This window comes from Carlito syrichta, unplaced genomic scaffold (assembly GCF_000164805.1).
Source record: "Carlito syrichta isolate Samal-C Ts95f unplaced genomic scaffold, Tarsius_syrichta-2.0.1 Scaffold154360, whole genome shotgun sequence".
Lineage (NCBI taxonomy): Eukaryota > Metazoa > Chordata > Mammalia > Primates > Tarsiidae > Carlito > Carlito syrichta.
Genome location: NW_007098456.1, coordinates 11,958 through 26,954, shown reverse-complemented (window position 1 = coordinate 26,954; position 14,997 = coordinate 11,958). Strand labels below are relative to the sequence as shown.

At 51.8% G+C, this 14,997-nt stretch overlaps 1 protein-coding gene across 1 annotated transcript in view; it reads left to right on the top strand.

Moving 5' to 3' along the window:
* Positions 1–12,821, top strand: part of LOC103252294 (cyclin-Y-like protein 1) — a 29,035-nt gene extending 16,214 nt beyond the window's left edge. The window contains exons 7-11 of the mRNA XM_021709030.1: positions 3,159–3,259; positions 5,902–5,937; positions 8,207–8,258; positions 9,021–9,140; positions 12,651–12,821. Coding sequence (XP_021564705.1) covers positions 3,159–3,259; positions 5,902–5,937; positions 8,207–8,258; positions 9,021–9,140; positions 12,651–12,821 — 480 coding nt within the window. The remainder of the gene's footprint in view (positions 1–3,158; positions 3,260–5,901; positions 5,938–8,206; positions 8,259–9,020; positions 9,141–12,650) is intronic.
* Positions 12,822–14,997: the final 2,176 nt, after the last annotated feature.

Below are 14,997 nucleotides of genomic sequence, written 5' to 3'. Positions count from 1 at the left end.
GGCTCAGGCAATCCCCTCACCTCAGCCTCCCAAGGTGCGGGATTACAGGCTGAGCCACCGAGCCCGGCTTAGAACCGATTTTTAAAGTGTAAATCTAAGTTTAAATTCAGTATAATCGATGACATTATATATCTGTCAGCAGCACATGACACGTTTCTGCAAAGGCCCTGCTTAAGAATTCTGCTAAACTCTGCACCCTGTGATGTTACTCCTTTACTCTGCAACATGGATGGGGCTGTTTCCATACATACAAAAAGTGTTAGCAGTGCTTGATTAAAGTCATTAAAGCTTAGAAAACATACCTACAACTTGTCTTGCAAGCAAGGAGAGAGAAGTGGTCTTCGCTTGTAGTCTTTATGGGTGGAAAAAAAACGGAGGCCGTCGGCACGGTGGGAAGAGTCAGCAGTGGGTCAGGGTTCCGCAAGGTACTTGGCCCCTGACGGTGAGTGAGGCTGTGACTTACTAGACCACCAGGTTTGATGATTTTCTGGTCTTGCTGGGAGGCCTTAAGTCCATGGAACACCCTTTTCCTTCTTGTTAAAGATTGTCAGCTTTCGTACTCTGTCATTTGCACTGACTGAATGAAGACAATGTTCTTTGTCCCGATTTTTTGACTACCCGGAATATCTGTGAACCTGTCTGTAGTGTTTTTGCTCTTTGATTTTTTTTTTTTTTTTTTTTAGTATTTGCATTTTATGTCCTTATGTTTATCAGTATATTTTAAGTTAAGGTTATGAGACAGCCATGGTAAGACTTTAGCCATAAAGGACAGTTGTTGAGTTTTCCAGCAGGATGAGGGAAAAGTTAACTGTTGACACCTATAGTTTCTTTACTCGGAGACTTAATTCTGCCATCCCGTGGTCTCAAGAGACATAGGATGCTCTTGATAATGAAATATTTGAGTAGTTGGTGTGTCCCCTGCTGTGTGTGTACTGGTTAGCAGAGTTTTTGCATTCGCCTTTTCTGGCCATCTTGAAATTTGGGCATGACCTGGCAGGAGGATAAAAAGAAAAAAAGCAAAAAATGACCATTTCCTGGAATGAATGACTCCTCTGTCATTAGACAGTAGTTGAGATGGGAGAGCGGCTGCTGTTTCTCCAGCCAGGTCTAGCTAGTACGCCGTATGCTGCTGACCACTCATGAGTCCCTGTAGCACTCTGATTCAGAGTGCTAAATATTGTAGCACTAGCATCTTCAAAGACAAGCCAAGATACATTCGTGGCAGAAAATGTCAAGTGAAGGAGATAAGGAAAGTCTCGCCTCAGTTCTTCCTACTGATCTGTGTTTTGGGGCATTTTCTCCATGTTCGTCAGAATTGACCCTGCTAAGTGGGGTATGGACCCTGTCAACCACAACAGGAGTGACCTTAGAAGATGCCTTCTTCCACTTTGAATGAAAAGAGTTGAATGAGTCCATTTTTATTTTTCACGCTGTGTTTGAGACAGTAACCGTACACACATTAACTCACACGTAGGATGATGAATGTGTAACCAGCAGCTGGACAGCTTAGGAAACATGGAAGAGCTTAGGTTTAGCTCAGCCCTTTCCACCTGGAAGGAGAGTTTGATCCTTCAAGTCGTAATACTTTTCAAAAATGTAACATCTGGAACTTTTTGTTTATAGGAAATGTGACTTTGCAGTAAAAACCTCGGAGGCAAGCAAAATGGCCTTAGACTGTAGGGATACTTCTGATACTTGGCTCTGGCAGCTTTTCAATGCTGGACCCCTTGAGAAGCGGCAGCTGGGCCTTCCCCTGCCCTGACTCCACGTGCTGGTGGGGATGGGTGGAGGAGTATGACAACACGGTGACAACTCTCCTAGTAGGAGGAAGGAAGGCTCATCTGAATGAGTTTTTGAAACGTCAGCAACATTGGCATTCTGTGGTTTTAAAGAGTGCTGGGGTTACTTTCAGCCATTCAGTGACTGGAATTTGGTTATTGGCCTCATTTTTAAGGAAGAGAACTGTCTTAACATAGCCTAGGCTGTTTCAGTATTTGACTGTTGCACTCTTCGCAAATAAATGGATACTTCTAAAGTGTTTTAAAGATAGTTTATATTCTAGAGGGCTCAAAGGGTTCCTTGTGGCCTCTCCAAAACCACTGCAGAGAAAAGCTCACTAATTTGCATCTGGTAAGATTTACCTTCCGAATCGTGATTGATTTGAATTTGCCGCATGCTTGTTGCACTCCCCTGTCTGTCCCACAAGGTGCGGAGACAGGAGAGGAAGAGCCCTCCCTTCGCCGGGATTGTGAGGAGGGGGCCTGGGCAGGCGACTGGTGTTATGCCACAGGTGGTGGGTGAGCCTGAGCCTACACAAGGGCGGCGCTCTGCGCAGCGTCCCGGGCGGCAGACGGGCCAGGCTCGCCGGGACAGGGGGCAGGAAGAAGGCAGTCCAGGCAGGGTGTGGCTTGAGCCAGGCAGGAGAGGGCCAGGGCACGCGTCACCTAGCCCCTGGCTCGGAGCCGCAACCTTTGGCAACGGGTGGGAAGTGTTCTCTGGGGTCTCGTGAGTCACGGAGTGTTGAATTCCTGAAGTTGTTTCGTTGTCTGTTTTTGACTGTGAGAGAATCTGGAAGGTGATGCTCTTCTTATCCTGCACATAAACAGGCCTGGGGACACTTGAGGCCCTCGCCAGTGCAGTCCAGCAGCCCTGACTCTCAGAGCCACGGATGCCGGCACACTCGTTGTCTCCTGAACTGATGCCTGCAGTGTCAGCCGGGGAGTGGAGGCAGCATTTGGCTTCTGTTGACTGCAGTAAAACACTTCTTGTGCCGGTATGACGAAAGGCATTGCGTCATACTATAGTCACTGAGTCACAGAAGCAGGAAATCTCAGCTGCTTGGTATTGCTTAAGAAAGCGCACTGAACTCGTATTTTAAACCTTTCACATTACTTATAAGAGGTGCTCCTAGTAGCCACTTGCCAGGGGTGACGGACGATCAGTTCCCTGTCAGGAGCAGCCACTATAATTCGTTACGCACACATCTGGGAGTTTAGCGCCCTGCGGGTTTCCCTCGGGCTGCGCGGGACGCCCACTCCAGCAGCTCCCGGAGCGTGAGATTTCTTAGTGCTGTACCGCTTGACGTTGCAACCGAGGAAAGCCACGCTTTTGTAGGCCAGACCTCCTGTGACATTTCTTCCATCCCCCTCCCACTTCAGGTGTCTCCAGGGCATCTCACTAAAAAGTATAGCTCGTGCTCAACAATATTTCTCGATGACAGCACAGTCAGCCAGCCTCATCTGAGAACCACAGTCAAATGGTGAGTATGACTGGGCTGCCCCAGCCGAGCGACAGACCCGAGCTGAGCGCCTCCCTCCATCCTCGGTGACTCCAGCCGGTGGGTGTTCTTCTCAGCCCTCAGCTTAAGAAAGTGTGTCCACTGCGTCTTGCTTCCAAGGACCTCAACCAAGTTCCAGCCTCCATTTTACTCTCACACTGCCTGGGGGAAGGGAGAGCCCGCTAGCAGATCCACAGTCCCAGGAGCGCAGCCGTTGATTTGATGCACTTGTGTTCGTGCAGGGTTGAACATACTGAGGAGAGGGGCTGCTTCTTGGACCTTTCTGGAAAAAATTAGTTCCTTAGGCGTTTCAGCCGTGGCCTGAAACCATGCATGCCGCTCGGAAGCTCCTCCAGGGAGAAGGAGCAGTTTGTCCTCTGCGGGCACCGCAGCACTCTGCGCGACACTTCCCCAGTGCCATGCCCACAGGCCCCGGTTGGAGGCGTGGGCGCAGAGTACCCGAGCGGAACTTCTCGAGTCTGTTTGAGACGCTACGGCAGCAGACCAGCTCCAGTGGGCTGTCTGGCCAGCTCCAGTGGGCTGTCTGGGGAGTGTTATTGATCTCTCTTTGGATTATGCGTTGATTTTCAAGATAGTTTGGGATGTGCTGTATTCGGATATTAATGTCCTTATCCCTCCCTTTATTTTTCAGTGTGAAATTATAACTAGCCTATACACCTAATTTTGTTTCTAATGTACTCACTTTTTTTTTTAGCTAATTCTACGATCAGTATCTTCTTCAAGTTTGCACTCATAATAATGTCACTCCCCTCTCCCAGGGACAGTAGTTGAGATCAAATTGTGTCTCAGCAAAAACTGGATCCCGACTCTGGCACTTACCAAACAATCACCAAATGTCCGTGTTCAGCCAAGGCCCAGGACCCTTGAGTAAAAAACCACTCTGCTTTGCTAGAGTCCCCGCAGATTTAGAACTTAAAAGATTATGATGTTTTAGTAGACACTCCAGAAGTAGTTTTAAAAATTGACCTTGCTCAAATGTGTAGAGTTCACACTTTTTTTTCCCGAGCTAGTGTTATTTTTACAAGTCTACTTTTGGAAATCCAGTAAGTTTTAATTTGCTCTTGTGAAGTTTGAGAAATGATCATTTGGTATATTGACTATTGGTGAAATAAAGCTTACTGAGCGAAGGAATAGGGCAAACTGACTTTTGAGAAGCCGTCAGAAAATGTTTGTCGTGGGCGAGGAGTACATTGTTCTCAGTAGGGTGAGTGAGCCACGTTAGAATCACTTATGCCGCTTTTCCCAAGACCTATGTCTGCAGATGCATGCGTCTTCCCCCCTTCTCCTTCCCTCTGTGTCCAGGCACCACAAGCCTTTGGGAAAATGGGGAAGGAAGTGAGGCATAATTACATGAATAAAAGACTCCCCAGACTTGGCTGCATTGGGGCCACCTGGGGAATTTTATAAACAACCTGATGCCCAAAGCCAAACCCGGTGCCAATTTCCATCAGAATGTCTCCAGTTGGAAGCTAGGTGGCTTTCAGAGTTCCTTGTTGATTCCAGGGTGCAGCAAAGTCTGGGAACCACTGCTTAACCCGAGTGTCCGAGGACAAACTGCTTCTTTATGGTGGGGCCTTGGGCAAGTCCACTGCAAACCTTGGTTCCCTTATATGTAAAATGGGTGTTGGGTTAAATGTCGTGTAGGGTTTGATGGCTCTTTTCCGCACGTCATTTCAAATTCTGTGATTTTTTTTTTAAACCAACCTGGAGATGAAACTGTTTGAAGCACTATAGAAGTATCCATCTTAAATGCTAACAATGCTACCAGCTTTTAAAGCAGGCTAATATTGTTTGGGCCTACTTCTCAAATTCAGATTTGCCTTCCCGCAATTCCTTTGAGCCTCAGTAGACACTGAGGGCAAATGGAAGCCTCTAGCTCATCTGCCAGAAGCCCCTGTTCCAGTGCGCGGATCTGGGGGTGGCCTGGGCGTGCAGTAGCAGCATCCGGAGAGGTGTATCCGTTCGTCAAACTGCGGGCAGGGGAGGCGCCTGCCGCGAGGACCGCGCTGGGTTGGGTCCTGCTGCTTTGTAGCGTTGCTGATTCCAGCATGGCTACACCTGTCTTTGACTTTGTGTGCCCTTATGTTTACTGACACACTTTCTGCTAACAATTATACAAAAGTAGCTTTAAATGATGTTATCCGGCATAAAGCACTTTCATTATTTGCTTTCTGGGAAATAATGAAAAATGGGTGGGTAGGTGATAGTGGACTAAATCTACTCAAATGCAGGAACTAGCACCTTAAAAGTGAAAAATAAGCCACGGCTTAAACCTAAGCATTTGAGCGAGTGGATGTAACTTGCATAGGATGAAAGGTTCTATGGGTTGGAAGAACAAATGACAAGGAAAATGTCCAATTACTTGTATAGCATAATAATCAGCAGAAACGTGTCTCCTGACAGTGTATGTCCTCACATGTTGGTTCTCCTGTTTTTGCTAGAAGCTGAAGAGCTAAAACAAGGGGAAAGTGCCCCAGTGGTGCTATTCTGAACGGAAGGGCTTCAGGGCCACTGGGAGGGCTCCCCGACTCCCCTTTTAAAAAAGCGTCTTCAGGCCAGCAAATGATAAAACCAGTTGTTACATTTTTTTTTTCCTTCCACAGTGTGACCTTAGCAATATATTACCACATAAAGAACAGGTGAGCTCTTTTAAAACCTGTCTTTTTATTCCAGCTAATTACTTTGCATGATATCAAGTTTAGTGTTAGGTCCTGATTATAGACAGCATAAGCTGCACAGTGCCTGTTACATATTAACGTGACATTTCTGGTATTTTTTGGTCCTTGAGACTCTCTTCGCTCTTAAGTTATTGAGGGTCCCAGAGAGTATTTGTTTACATCGATTATGTTGACTCTAACTGTACAGAGGATTAAAAAAAATAAATTTATGTTTAGTTCAGCTTGGGTTTCGCAACCTTGGCACTGCTGATTTTCTGTGGCAATTCTGTTTTGAGGCTGAACTGTGCATTGCAGGCTGTTTAGCAGCATGGATGGTCTCTCCCCACTGGATGCCAGTAGCAGCCTCCCCTGAGGCTGTGACAACAAAAAATGTCCCTGGCTGAGAATCGTATTGTTAACAGAAATAATGTTTTCTATGAAAAGAACCTCTTTTCCAAAACAAAAAAGTTGAGTCAAAAGCGTGTTATCTGTTTATGCTTTTGCAACTCTCTAATGTCGGGCGTAAGAGAAGACAGCTGGATTCTCATCTCTGTCTTTGCGATTTGTTTTGAAAAGAAGCAATAAAAAGATGACCTGGCCTCATGCAGGTATATAGTTGAAAAAAATACGTTTTTAAAGCTTTCAGGTAATTATGGGTATTCTTTAATACCACACCAGAACTCCACAAGTGTTAGGTCCTTAATTAGTTATAATGGAATTTCACATGTCAATGTTACATCGATACTCACTGACCCGTCTTGCACAATAAGTGGATCTTTCCCCCTTACTTTTATTATATTATTGGTTTTTATAAAATACTAATTCCCTTTTCCTTATAGTATCAACAGCTCGCTTTTGTTAAGTATCATCACCACTAGTATTTTTTTTTTTTTGAGTCGAGGTCTCACTCTGTCACCCATCCTGGACTGCAGTGACATGATCACAGCTTATCACAGCCTCAGCCTCCTGGGCTTAGGCGATCCTTCCGCCTCAGCCTCCCAAGTAGCTGGGATTACAGGTATGAGCCACCTTGCTCAGCCTCAATACTTAGAGACCTTTTATAAGACTGGTGGTGGCCGGGGCGGTGGCTCATACATGTAATTCCAGCACTTTGGGAGGCTGAGACAGGAGGATTGCTTGAGACCAGTCTGGGCTACACAGTGAGACCCTGTCTCCTCAAAAAGTAAAATAAACTAGCCGTACATGGCGTGTACCTGTTGTCCCCGCAACTTGGGAGGCTGAGGCAGGTGAATCGCTTGAGTCCAGGAGGTCAAGCCTGCAGTGAGCTGTGAATGTGTTACCATACTCCAGCCTGGGTGACAGAGTGAAACCCCAACTCAAAAAAAAGTAAGTATTGAGAAGCTGTTAAGCTCACTGTAGAAGGTACATGTTTCCAAAGTCCTGGATTTTAGCTTGAATTTTATCATTAGCAACAAACACTTGTTATTTTCCTTGAAGTGATAGGGTCATTTCATTCATTTTTTAAGAAAGATGGTTGTACTTTCTTTTTATTTTCTTTTTGAGTTGGTGTCTCATTCTGTCGCCAAGGCTGGAGTGGAGTGACATGCTAGCGGCCGCCATGGCCTCGACCTACTGGGCTCAGACGGGCCTTTATTTCAGCCTTGCAAGTCGCTGGAACTAGGCGTGTGCCACCACACCTGGCTGATTTTCTTATTTGTTGTAGGGACGAGGTCTCACCAAGTTGCCCAGACTGGCCTCGACCCTGCAGGCTCAGGCAATCCTCTGGCCTCCACGCCTCCCAGACTGCTGGGATTGCAGGCGTGAGAGCCACCACACCCAGCCTTAGTTGTACAGACTGCTAAAGTTCATCAGAGACTGGTTTCTTTTAGAACAAAGCAAAACAATTAGAAAACTCTGGTGACTCAGGCAAACCACAGTAAGATCATAATACAGAGAACCAGGAGAGGGAAAAGCCTGGGACCCCGTTGCCAGCCTGGCTACTTTGCGAAGGGTTTGTCTCCCACGTGTAAGGCTGGGGGGTGAAGGTGCATTGGTTTGCAACCTCTGCCTGCTGGGGAGGGTCAGTACTCACAGCGGTTCTGACTGGCCGTTGAGCAAAGACTGCATAGCACAGGACTTGACGTTTGAGGAATCCCTGAGGCCAGATCCAGGAGAGGAGTTTGTGAGAGTGTCCACCGGGTAACAGACACCCACCGCCCTAGCTGCCAGCAAAGCTAAGACGTTCATAGCTCCTGAATTAATTTCTTCAATGCACATTCTTATCTTACAGAGATGCAAATAGGTCCCTGGATATTTTTGATGAGAGATCACATCCACTTACGGTAAGTGTTGCTTTCTTTAGGTTGTATTTTTCTGTCATAGCGTCGGGTTTATTTTGAGCTGAAGTCAAAATTTCCTTCCCCTCAAACCTTCTCCCCCACACAGCTGGAGTCAGCACTGACTTGCAGCGTTACTGAGAGGGCTGAGGTGAGCACACGTACTCTCCAAAGAACAGCAACTATCGCTTTTGAACAGATCCTTTTCAGCAGCATCAAACGATATAAATATTTGTCAATAGTCCTAACAAATAAATGCAGTCTCCAGGAAGGGAATTGGAAAACAAATCAGCTAAAGTGGCGTAAAATTGTAAAAAGTCACTTTCTCAGTCACATGATGGTCACATGTGGCCAGAGATGCAGTGCAGCCGAGGAGCCTGTGGTCACAGGAAGCTGACAGTGTTTCTTTAAGCTCCCTGCAGAGAAGCGTGGCATGATCATGGCGGCTTCTGAGCCTGAAGGTAGCTGGCGTCTCAGTGGAGTTCTGGTGAGGGGCATGGAGGCTTCCCGAGCATGGGCCCGTCTAAAGCCGTACCACCCTGAATGCGCCACTCTCGCCTGACACGGGCCTATGCTTTTCTTTAATAGATGGCGACGAGACTTGAGTCACTGCAGTGCTTTCAGATCCCACTTTAGGTTTTAAGACTAAAAGATGTGTCGCCCCATCAAAGTGAAGGGATGCATGAGCCCAAGCGTACAGACTGCCGTCCTAAGAGTTTGCACACATTTTCCTCCAGTGGACCTTTGCACTGCATTTTCTTCTTTCAGCGCGAAAAGGTTCCAGAGGAATACTTTCAGCACGACCCGGAGCACAAGTTTATTTACAGATTTGTGCGCACCCTTTTCAGCGCCGCCCAGCTCACAGCTGAATGTGCAATCGTAACTTTGGTAAGATGTTTCTTATTTCTAGAACGTCCTTCAAAGTAGGTCTTGTACACCGCGTGTAGTCCTGCTTTTCAAGCAAGAGTAGGTTCCTGAAATTTCCCTCAGAACATTCGGGGAACCTTTCAAGAGAAAGTCCACGCGCAAGTTCGTGTTCAGTGGCTGCCTGGCTTAAGTGGAGCTGGTGCTCTCTTCCCACGACAGCTGCCCTGAAGGCAGCAAGACAGACCTGTGGCGTCTCCCTGCACACCCCGGGGTGGGGCGGGCGCAGGAGCAAGACCACCCGGCCACAGGCGGCGGCCGGCTCCAGTGCAGGCCAAGGCCCGGCCCAGCAGTCCTGACGCGTGTCGTGACTGAGAGCCTCTGCCCTCAAGTGGTTCTTGGGTGACGGGCACTCATCCCTCCCTGCTGACTTCTCGTGCCGGTCGTGCAGTTGCCGGGGGCGTGCAGCAGCCGCGCATGCCGGAGGGCTGAGCGGGCCGGCCTGCCTAGCTGTGGCTGCAGGCTTGCCTCCACGTCAGCCATGCCGAACCTCTGTGGGAGGACCTTGGCGTTTCGAACGGCAAGTCCTGTTCGAGCAGTTGGCGTCGGTGTGCTGCCCCCCGCAGCGAGCCCCTGGAGGGAAGTGGCATGCAGGTCAGGTCCAGACCTGCTCCGTGGCAGCCGTGGCCTCGGGAGAGGAGGCTTCGGTGGGCACGGGCGCTGACCCAGGCTTGCTCGCGGGAGGCAGCAGTGGCACTCCACACGCAGAGGCAGGCGAGAGGAATGCTGGTGGGAGGGGAGCTCACTGTGCCCGCGGCGGTGGCCAGCCATCGTGTGGGCTAGGGGCCTGGGGTCGGACTCTCAAGGTAAGGACTGGAGAGCGGAGCTGGTCGGGAGCAGCGAGAGGCCCAGCTGCCTGGGAGGCTGAGGCGGGGGCACTAGCGCCGAGTCCAAGTTCAGCCCAGGTAACACAGTGAGACCCCACTCCTTCAAAGAGCAAACAGGTGGACAGAAGCTAGAGCTGTAAAGACTGTCAGCATTTAAGGGACGAGTCCCAGAGGAAGGGCTGGACGGGAAGGAGCCCCAGGAGCGGGTAAGCAGAGGAGGCGGTCGGTCAGGGGGCTGTGGCGGCACTGAGAGCTGTGGAGTTGCTCCTTCCTGGCTAGCCCCTGGGTGCCCACGTGTGCCAGTGTTCTGGGTGCTGGCAGGGAGAGGGCAAAGGAGCAAGGCTCTTGTCTGAGGAGCTCGTGTCTAGCAAGGAAGACGTTTTCCCAGGTAGAGGTCAATGCCAAGAGATCGAATAGGGCAAAGGGATACAGGGTGCACAGAGGGCTCTCTCCTTAGAACAGTCAGGAAGAGCCTCTCTAGAAAGGGAACCTTGGCATGGCAACCTGGCCCAGGCCAGGAGGGCAAACAGTGGGGCACGTGCCAAGGCTGGGTCACGAACATGTCACATGTGTGTTCGGGGAGCTGCAGGTGGCCAGTGTGGTCAGGCGAGGGGTGAGGAAAAAACGGAGTAGGGGAGGCATGCGGGCAGTGCTGGGCGTGCGGGGCCTTGGCCTGCGAAGCTGAGTTCTTACCCGAGGCTGGCAGGATAGCTGTGGCAGATGGGCAAGGGGAGTGTGCTCGTGACTGGAGAGGTTTTGCTGACAGTTTTGGGGAGGCAGGGAAGAGGGCTGGAAAGCTGGGAGGCCGATGTGGGTAAACAGTGACCATGGCGGCCCAGAGTCAGAAGCAGATGGCCAGCAAGACTGGAGCAGGCACCCAGGTGGATGGCAGTGCCCCAGGCGGTGTCAGGAAGCCCTGGCGAGAAGAGCTCTGGTTTGCCTGGACTTTGGCAGGAGGGGGCCGGGGCAGAGGCCTGGGCCAAGCAGAGACAGAGGTGAGCAGCTAGCCCTGGGGCCGGCACTGTGAGCGCGAGGGAGCGTCCAGGAGCTGTGGGGGTAGGATGGGAACAAAGGAAACACGTTGTGGGGGGAAGCCTTGGCCGAGAGGGAGAGCGTTCTGCAGACGTGGACGTGCTCAGCTGCACTGAGGCAGCAGTTGGCTGCAGTGGGGAAGGACCTCTCGGGCAGACAAGGGATACGTGGTGCCGGAGCATCTGCATGTCACGGCTTCTCAGGGCTACAGAGCCAGAACCGAGGAGCTGCCACTGCGTGTCGTCTCAGGGAGGGAGGTTCGCCTCCAAGGTGCTGGGGAGTGCAGAGCGGGGAAGGGAGCAGAATCTCTTGAAGAACAGGGCATCTTGACACCATTTGTTTTTGAAAACAGATGAGGCCGGGCTCGGTGGCTTAGCCTGTCATCCCAGCACCTTGGGCGGCTGAGGCAAGAGGATTGCCTGAGCCCCCGGGTTCAAGACCCGCCTGGGCAACTTGGCGAGACCTCATCTCTACAATAAATCAAACAAATTAGCCGGGTGTGGTGGTGTGCGCCTTTAGTTCCGGCTACTTAGAAGGCTGAGGCGGAAGGATCACTGGAGTCCAGCGGGTTGAGGCTGCGGTGGCTGGGAGCGTGCCACTGCACTCCAGTCTGGGTGATGGAGCAAGACTCCAACCCAAAAAAGAAAGAAAGAAAGAAAACACAGTTGCGTTTGGGAAACATTGACAGATCTGAGCTGCCAGCCGATGACCTTCAGGCAGTGAATGAACTTCCTTCAACTGCGCTTTTTCTTTTTGTCTTTATGAGAGGCTCAGATAGCGCGTGCACATGTCCTTCCACAGAGCCCTTGGAGGCAGCTGGAAGCCCCGGCCGCCTCTGAGCCTTCACCCAGCGGCTGGCCTCGCCCGATTCTCAGCAGGACAGATGCTCGGCACGTGTGCAGTAATTCATGGGCCTGTCCTATAAACCGCTTGGCAGGCCTGGGGTTCTCTCAGGGATATATGAGAGACTGGCAGCTGGTGCCGCCTTGAAGCCAACTGAGCTGGCGGCATGACAGATTCTGTTGCCCAGGAGGTGAGCTTCCGGGAAGTGACCCTGGAGATGTGAAGAACGTGGCTGTGGAAGGACTGTCGTGCCGCAACACGGCCCTGCAGACCCGCGCCCGGCATGCTGTCCTGCAGGCGGCCGCTGGGAGGCGCCCTAAACCAGCAGATCTTCCAGCAGCCTGCACAGGCTGCACAGGCCGACCGTTGGGAGAGGACTGAGTGTGCTCAGCACGACGTGGGTTTTACATGTGTCACTCGCACCTGTCAGACTGCTGACGGCCAGCTGGGCCTGCCCCCTTGCCTGCGGCGGGACTCTGCTCGGGAGCGGGTCAGTCCCTGCCGACCTGCCCTGCCGTCACGTGCGTGGGTGCAGAGTGCCTCTTCGCGGGCCCCTGGCGCGACATCAGTCCTTCCCGGGCCAGAGACGGGCTGGACATGCCCCTGGGCAGAGTGAGCAGCAGGGCCTGGCCGTGGCCTCTCCGGGACGACGGAGCCTCTGCTCAGAACACAGGCATCCAAGGCACTTGTGTCCCGGTGGGACCAGAACTCTGGCACTCAGAGGCACCGTCCGCATCCCCGGCCACCCCTGACCAGTGCTTTGCTTTTGCAGGTGTACTTAGAAAGGCTTCTGACTTACGCTGAGATCGACATCTGCCCCACTAACTGGAAGAGGATCGTCCTGGGAGCCGTCCTTCTTGCCTCCAAGGTCTGGGATGATCAGGCCGTCTGGAACGTGGACTACTGCCAGATCCTCAAGGACATTACAGTCGAGGACATGTGAGTTGACGGTCTTGGTGACCTTTCTAACCGTTTCAGGACCTCATTTGCAGCCCCAAAGTAATACTTCCAGGGAGACTTTTAAAGGCCTCCTTGCACAGGCGATGGAAATAGGCATAAAACGGCATACTGCTTTCTGCCCAGCTTTAGAACAGCCCTTCCTGTTTTCTGCCATTAACGGTAGGTCTTGCTGTCTTGCTGTGGTCACGACCGGCGTGATGATTGAAAGCCATCTTGCAAATGTCGTACAGAACGACACAGAGCACTAAATACCTTCATGGCTTTGTGAAAGCCGTCTGCAGCCCCAGTCCCTCTCCAGAGGGGCACTCGCCTGGCCTTCGCAACAGCTGACTGGCCACTGATGAGGGCCTCTGGACTGTCCAGGGTGACAGCTGAGCCTGAGTCATACGTGGCACGTTGGCTTTTGCTGGTGTTTCCCCTTGCATCCGAAGGTCTGGTTTGCAGAAACCTTGAGATGCAGAACCAAACACCACCGATCCCTGTGCCTGCCCTCCCCTCTGGGACTGTCACACGTTGGGATCCCGCAGGCAGCCTGGTGCCACCCAGGGCTCTCCATGCTCCCAGGCCCCGGGCCCTCAGATGGCCCAGCAGCTCTGGGGCCTCGCGGAGCCCGGGGCTCCTTGCAGACGGCACTGACGCGACAGGGGCACCAGCTCCCCGTCCCGTCCCACCCAGCCTCCCAGCTGCCGCGGCGGAAAGGGCTGGGCCTGGAGGCCTTTCCACCAGAGGCTGCAGGGCGTCCCCTTGACAGTGAGAGCAGCTCTGAGGAAGACGCGAGGGACACCGTGGGCAGGACAGGCAGCAGCAGGTTTGCTTCTGTGGCCCTTGTTTGTGACTCCGGACGGGGCTCCTCAGAATCACCAAGCTGCACCGTCACCACGGGAGCGAGGAGTGTCCGCTCCGTGACTGGCGACTGAGAAGCGACCGGGGATCGTGGTGGCTGCTGACGAGGCCATTGGCGAAAGCGACCACTTTGCCAGCATTATAAGCTGAGTGGCCACTGCAGCAAAAGTCGTGGCAGCAAATGGATTTGGAGCTAGTGGAAGTACTTTTGGAAGCTGCAGAGGCTGCAGTGACCGGTCGCCACTGGCAGCAGGCTGCAAACTGGTCCCCTGTTAGCACTGCCCTGACAGCCCCTGAAACTTGGTCACGCCCCACCACTAGGTGGGCTGGGACTCGCACTAGTGACTCGACCAGAGAGCATGTGGGGAGGTGAGCGGGTTTCCGCAGATGCACCCAGGGCCCAGGTGGCCGGGTAGGCCATTTGGAACAATGCTGCCTGCGAGCGAGCAGAGCCGTGCCCAGCGGCGCTTTTGTGCATGGCCTCTGGGGCTGGACGGGCGGTGTGTTTAGCTCGCTTGTCTCGCCCCTCTGCTCTGGCCCATTTGTAATGGTCTCATTTGAGCTTCACTTGAAAACTCACACCTTGGGGTCTGTCAGATTTTCCGTAGAACTTTCTAGCATCTGCGTGTCTTGTCAGGATATATTTTCATTCAGAAGATTGAGCTGAACTGGGCAGCTGCTACTCAGAAAACTTGCCTGGAAAGGGTATGCCAGTCAGCGATGGAGCCATTTGAAAGCAACAAAAAGCCCAGAAGAGGCATCTTCTGTGGGCATAATGCCTTTCTTCCGTGATTAAGCCTCTATTGAGGGACACATTAATCCCATGAAGTACAGAATTTCTGCACAGTTAAAATGTGTTAGGGAACACACATGAAAGGGCCCGTGAAGTGCATTTATTCCTGCAGTAAATTAAGTCCTGATTAGCTGATTATCAAAACATTATCTGATTTGCATCTCTATAGTCTTACGGACATATGAACAGGAAATTAATTTTGGAAGTAGGTTCAGTTGGGCTTTAAGTTCAGCAATTAGAAAGCCTCCTTTCTGCTCAGCAACTGCTGTCCACATGGAAGAGGGGCAAGCATGGGTTAGCCTAGCCAGGGGATGAAACACTGAGACTCTCAGGCCGAGAAACCAAGGTGGCACTCAGGAATTTGGCATTTTCGCACAGCGAACTTTGCCCTGGGATCGCTGCGAAACGGGCAAGATCTGCTCTGGGTTCCTGCCGACTTGCTGAGACGGGAGCGGGTGGCGGCGCGCCCTGAGGCCCGCGCCCTGCCCTGGCCGGGCGGCAGGGCCAGCCCGCGCCTCCCCCC